Source organism: Dipteris shenzhenensis, chromosome 4 (assembly GCF_047967505.1).
Source record: "Dipteris shenzhenensis isolate YYH24624 ecotype China chromosome 4, Dip_SZ_1.0, whole genome shotgun sequence".
Taxonomy (NCBI): domain Eukaryota; kingdom Viridiplantae; phylum Streptophyta; class Polypodiopsida; order Gleicheniales; family Dipteridaceae; genus Dipteris; species Dipteris shenzhenensis.
Genome location: NC_141599.1, coordinates 58,770,940 through 58,776,338, shown reverse-complemented (window position 1 = coordinate 58,776,338; position 5,399 = coordinate 58,770,940). Strand labels below are relative to the sequence as shown.

General features: G+C 39.5%; 1 protein-coding gene across 2 annotated transcripts; it reads left to right on the top strand.

The window, feature by feature from the left end:
- Positions 1-290: 290 nt before the first annotated feature.
- Positions 291-3,135, top strand: LOC147903117 (uncharacterized). Of its 2 annotated transcripts, XM_087373128.1 has the most exons (7): positions 291-422; positions 534-1,371; positions 1,470-1,637; positions 1,759-2,024; positions 2,330-2,426; positions 2,517-2,595; positions 2,776-3,135. In XM_087373128.1, the coding sequence occupies exons 1-7, from the start codon at positions 321-323 to the stop codon at positions 2,864-2,866; spliced, it is 1,641 nt and encodes a 546-aa protein (XP_087229254.1). In that variant the 5' UTR covers positions 291-320; the 3' UTR covers positions 2,867-3,135. The 2 variants fall into 2 exon arrangements, 1 of the variants encoding a protein (XP_087229254.1); XR_015540838.1 differs by lacking the exon at positions 2,776-3,135 and having other exon boundaries at positions 2,332-2,426.
- Positions 3,136-5,399: the final 2,264 nt, after the last annotated feature.

Genomic DNA, 5,399 nt, shown 5'->3' with positions numbered 1-5,399 from the left:
AAAGATTCACAAATCTCATCTCCATAATAGGTAATATTGTTGATGTCCACCCATATTTTAGTTGCCCATAAGTGCTTGCAAAGCTCACCTCGGCATTCCTAGCATGCAAGCTTTCGAATCATGAGAAGGTCCTCTGCATAATCTTCCATAGGTTCTAAGCTCGATGCAAGATTCTCGCTCCCTCACGACTCGAAGGGAACAATCGATTAATTTGATAAATGTAAATATATATCACGAGCGGGCAACAAAAAAGTCAAAAAAAAAGAAGTCCGTTTGTTTGGCAATGGGTTTTGCGCACACTCTCGAATGCATCCTCCTCCATGGCAGCTCTGCCCATCTCCCTCTCTCACTCTCTCTCCCTGCCACTGCGACACCATCGCCGTCGCCATCGCCATCGCCAGCTCATCATTTCTTCTGCCGTGGTTCGTTGGGCCCCGGGAAGCGTCGAGTTCTTAGTTCCCCTTATTCAATTGTTTGTATATTCTTCCATGTCTAAATTAGAGTTTACTGACTTGAACCTTGAACGGATGCAGAGATCTCGTTATCTAGTATATCCGCATGACGAAAAGTTAAGCTCTGCCCAATCTCTCCGTTCGAGGTCAAGTCTTCAATGTCTGCAACAAGAGGCAACAGGGAAGGGAGCAGACGTTTCATTGTTGAGATGGGTAAAGGATGCTCAACCCGAGCAATTTAACCATCATGAAGAGACTGATCCAGAAACTGTGGATTGGGTGAACAGCACGGTACTTGACCCCATGGTGGAGGTAGACCCTGTCACGATCTCTCACCAAATACTGTTACAGCGACAGTCTCGGCTCTTAGAAAAATCCATTGCACTGCAGATCAGCTCGACTCCACTCAGTCAGAACACCAAACGTCCCAATAACCTAACGCTTGCTTCACTAAGTGTTCTGATTCTGCTGGTAGTGGCAGCAATGTTACAATTGTGCAGGTTCGGAAGACCTGATGGGGATCGCAGTGATGTTTTATTAATAAATGCTGGAGAGCCATCTTTTGTGAAAAGCAAAGTAATTAAAAAAGCAATAAAAGCATCCGATGCTTTCGTAACAGTAACAGCAGCTATGAAAGCAAATATTGAGCTGCTGCGCGAACAACAGAACCTTGTTGACTGTTTCGCGAGCAATATCCAAACTGAGAAGATCATTATAGATAACCCGAGTCTTGGACAGAAACTGATGGAGGGGCCTGATAGCAGGCGTTTGACATATCAAACTTCCCACAAGGGCCAGAGGAATGAGGTGAAAGCCATAGAGAGATCACGATTTGATGGAGGTTTGGTTGACAGCATCGGATTTGGGCTATCTATGGATAAAAACCTCAGCAACAGCCAGACTGATCAGGCAGATTCAGGTCTTCCACTAGAACCTTTCAAGTAGAGATCCACTTATAACCACAGGCAGCCTGATCTATTCATAATGACTTGTTCCATAACTTTTATGCCATTTCAGTTGAGAACATAGAAGAACGCCAAGGACACGATGGTAGAATGTATGCTGTTGATCATATGCAAGAACAAGAACAGGCAGAACCTGTCGAAGTGACTCCTCAGGATGCGGTTTTTCCTGACACTAGGGACCAAAACTTCAGCATCGCTGAGACCGATCAGGTGGAATCTGGTACGTATAGAAGATTTCAAGCAACCCTTCTGCACTGACATGTTGTGGATATATGCTCAGTTTTGGGCTGTGTCCTTTATTGTTCTGCAAATTTGGTTTAACTAGTCCATCTAAAAATCAGGTCAAAGTTCTATACAAGGGCAAGCAAAGGTGACAGCCGGAAAAGCGCTTCTTGAACTAACTCCAAGGGATCCTGCCACCTATTCTCTAAGCTCTCCTGATTTGGATAACACTGCAAAAAGCACAATAGAGCCTATTACCTATTCTTTGAGCTCATCTGATCAGCAGAGTACCGCTTTTCAGCCTGGTCCTGCTATCTGCATGCTTCCGACAATGCACAACTCAGAAATTCCTGAATATGAATTGGTAGAGGAAGTTAGTAAAAAGGTACAAGCTTCAGAAGTTGATTAAATTGTCTTCCTCAATTCATTGCTGTCATGGCTCTTTGTATGTGCTGCTGATAGTGTTCATATCTTGTTTGCACACCTATATAGGGTACAGTCGAATGGTCTCACGCATTTAGAGAAATTGGTAGTTGTGTTAAGGTTAGATGCATTTCTACAAGTAAACTGTGATCTCTCAATGACAGGGTTTTGTTCTTATAATGAATAAGGTGCAGTTCTACCACTAAATGTCTTTTGGTTTCATGAAAGGGGACTTTGTGACTTTTTTGGAACGTGTATAACTTGTAGAGGTCAGAATGGAATCGAGAGAGTTTCAATAAAGCATTTGAAGCAGCCCTTCCAGCCATAACCATTGGAGTTGGTACCATAGGAACTCTTCTCGGAGGTACATACTCGGTACCTTCATATTTTGAAAAACAAAGCTTTTTCTTTGAGATGGCTATTGCATGTTTTCTTTCTTCTGGGTGAAGTACAGTCACTGGAGGCCTGCAAGTAGTGGGCTTTGCCGCAGCTGCAAGCGTAATTTCTCGGGAACTTCTCTGGGCCCAAACCAGGTAGGAGATTCTTGTACTTTATTTTTAAGTGGGCATTCACAAATTGTAGGCTAAGAACAAACCTTTTCTCAAAGGATTTTAACTTTCTGCTGCCAATTCCAGGGCACCAGCAAGGACTGAAGGATGGTTAGGGTTCATTGTTTTCTTCTTTGATAATAACATAGGTGGTGTTTTGTGCAGAGACGTGTTGTGGCAAGAATTGAACGGCATAACAGACCGCCATAAACTCCTGCATTTCTTGAAAAGACGAAAAATTGTCAAAACATTGTGATGGATATATATTATGCACAAGTGATTGTGATGCTGCCAGTTGGCCTGTATTTCTACCTCAAGATCATTTTGCTAAAGGGCATTGACCTTCATAGAAGGTGGAGTTGTTTTCTGTGTTGCTCCACACATCTTTACGAGAACAAGTCTTCTTTAGAATGCTTGCAGCCCTAAACTTTCTTTTGGAAGAATTGCATTGGGATGCTAGCTTTTGTACAGAGTTCTTGTGCAGTGTCATATTTTAGATCTGCAATACATCTGCAATAAGACAATGATGATTGAAATATGCCAGTTGCCTTGTAGATTGGCGTTGGGGTCTTTCAAAAACATTAGTAGAACATTTTTTTTGATCATTTGCGTGCATGTGTGTGTGTGTGTGTGTGTGTGCGTGTGTGTTCGTCCTAATCCATTACACTACTACCATCCTTGTTGCAAACAAAGTTTGCTGTAATTCATCATATGTCATAAAAGCATTTAATTATAAACATGAGCAACCGCCCTTACAGAAAAAAAAAGGGTTCATCCCTTCATAAATCTCGATTAGCTAATAAATTCTGATGTATTATTAAAATACATCATATTCAATAAAAACATCGAATTATAAACATGAGCAACTGCCCTTGCGGAAAATAAAAAAGGATTCATCCCTTCATGAATCTCAATTAACTAATAAATTCTGCAGTATCATTAAAATATAAATGAAAATATTTATAGGTCGGGAAGAAATAAAATATAGGTGTTCAGACTTTATAGTTTGTATGCCCATATATAAACTATGCAGAGGCCTTTAGTTACAGACTAGATCCATGGTCACAAACTTAACAATTCCTTCCAATTGTATGGATAAATGTAGTTCCCAAGATTGCTCCAAGATTTTATATTCCATATGTCAATAAGATAAGTTATGTAGAGGCCTTTGAAACTGAAACACAGCCTCAATATTCAATTCACAGCAAATTTGAGCAGTTACAACTTCAAAAACCATTTTGAATTTTGGCTGGAAATCTCGTTATAGGGAGAAAACTTAACAATAAAGTTGGAGGAATATAGGGAGAGAGCGAGAGAGCAAACAAGCGAGTACAAGTACTCGTGAGCACTGCATTTACTATGGGAGGGAGGGGGGGGGGACGGGGAGGCAGGGAGGAAGATAGAGAAGGACTACTTGCGAGGGGGGGGGGAGAGAGAGAGAGAGACAGAGGCAGAGAGAGCACAAAAATAGAAAGAATCCATGTGGCAAAAGATTACGGGGGACACTTTTTCAAAGAAAATGTAAGTAGAGTCCTGCTTGGAAGGCAGTGCTAATTAACCTCCCCCCATGAAAGTCTTTGATGATCTTTGTGTTTAGTTAACATGAAGTCTTCAAGTTCAATTTATACATCAACTTTGATTCCATCAAGTGTCATAGTGGCTGTGTGGTATGGCGCAAGGTTATAACGCTCTTACATCAAGCAATAGTGTATGATTGGGCCTAAGGTAGCTAGCTCTATGCATTCAAGTGGGAGAATTAATATTTGCATTTTTTAAATGTCTCAATTTACCAAGGTGTCATCTTGGCAATTATAGATGGGGTGTGGATTCTGTTAACTCTTATAACCTCTGCACATGGTGTGCTGACAAGCCACGATTTCCACCATCACTTGGGCTTTTAAGTTTGTATGTCTTTTTCTTTAAACATTTAAAAACCATTTTTCAAAACATAAAACATTGATTCTAAAGCATTATCATTTACTTCAGGTGACTTGAAAAAGATGCTATGTGGAAGAATGTTTTGTGCAATATATGTTGTTCAAAACATGAATGTAGAATCGTTGCCCAAAATTAAACTTAAAGATTTTCAAAGATTTGTGTGCAACTTTTTTCTCTAGAGAGATTTGTGTGCATATTTGGATTTGAAAAAGTAAAAAAATGAGTACGTTCTTGCAGTATGATAACTAGAGTATGTTAAAAAATGAGTAAGTTATTGCAATATGATAACTATAGTATTTGTGCTGTGTGGATTTGTCTTGTTCTTAGTAGAGTATCTTGATAACCTCTGCGCATTGTGTGCTAAAGATGTCATTTGTAGGCAAATTGACAAAATGTTTGATAAGCCGCGCTTTTCACCATCATCACTTGGTCTTTTTAGTTTGCTTATGCCACATGTCCTTTTCTTAAGATTTAAAAGTGTCTTTCTCTAAAATATAAAATCATTGAGTTTACTTGGGTTGACTTAAAAAAGTATGCTATGTGCAAGAATGTTTTGTGTAGTAGCTGTTGTTCACAACATGAATGTAGATTCCTTACCCAAATTTTAACTTAGAGAAGTATCCAAATGCAATGGTAAAAGGCCTAGAATTACATTGCTCACAAATTATATAAACATAATATAAATTTCCAAAGTCTAACTAATGGAACAACTATGCAACATATGCTCAATTTACCAGTACATTTATAACATTAATTAATCTTCATATACCATGTTTAACTCATCTACCAACCATTTGGCATACAATCTTCAAAGAGGGAAACTTGAATTGCATTTATGGATGAGATATCCC

Bases quoted from the DNA above. Each gene is read 5' to 3' on its own strand.
- LOC147903117 (XM_087373128.1), top strand. From the start codon at position 321: ATGGCAGCTCTGCCCATCTCCCTCTCTCACTCTCTCTCCCTGCCACTG. The intron at 2,427-2,516 runs GTACATACTCGG...GGTGAAGTACAG, and splicing joins CATAGGAACTCTTCTCGGAG to TCACTGGAGGCCTGCAAGTA. The intron at 2,596-2,775 runs GTAGGAGATTCT...TGTTTTGTGCAG, and splicing joins CTTCTCTGGGCCCAAACCAG to AGACGTGTTGTGGCAAGAAT.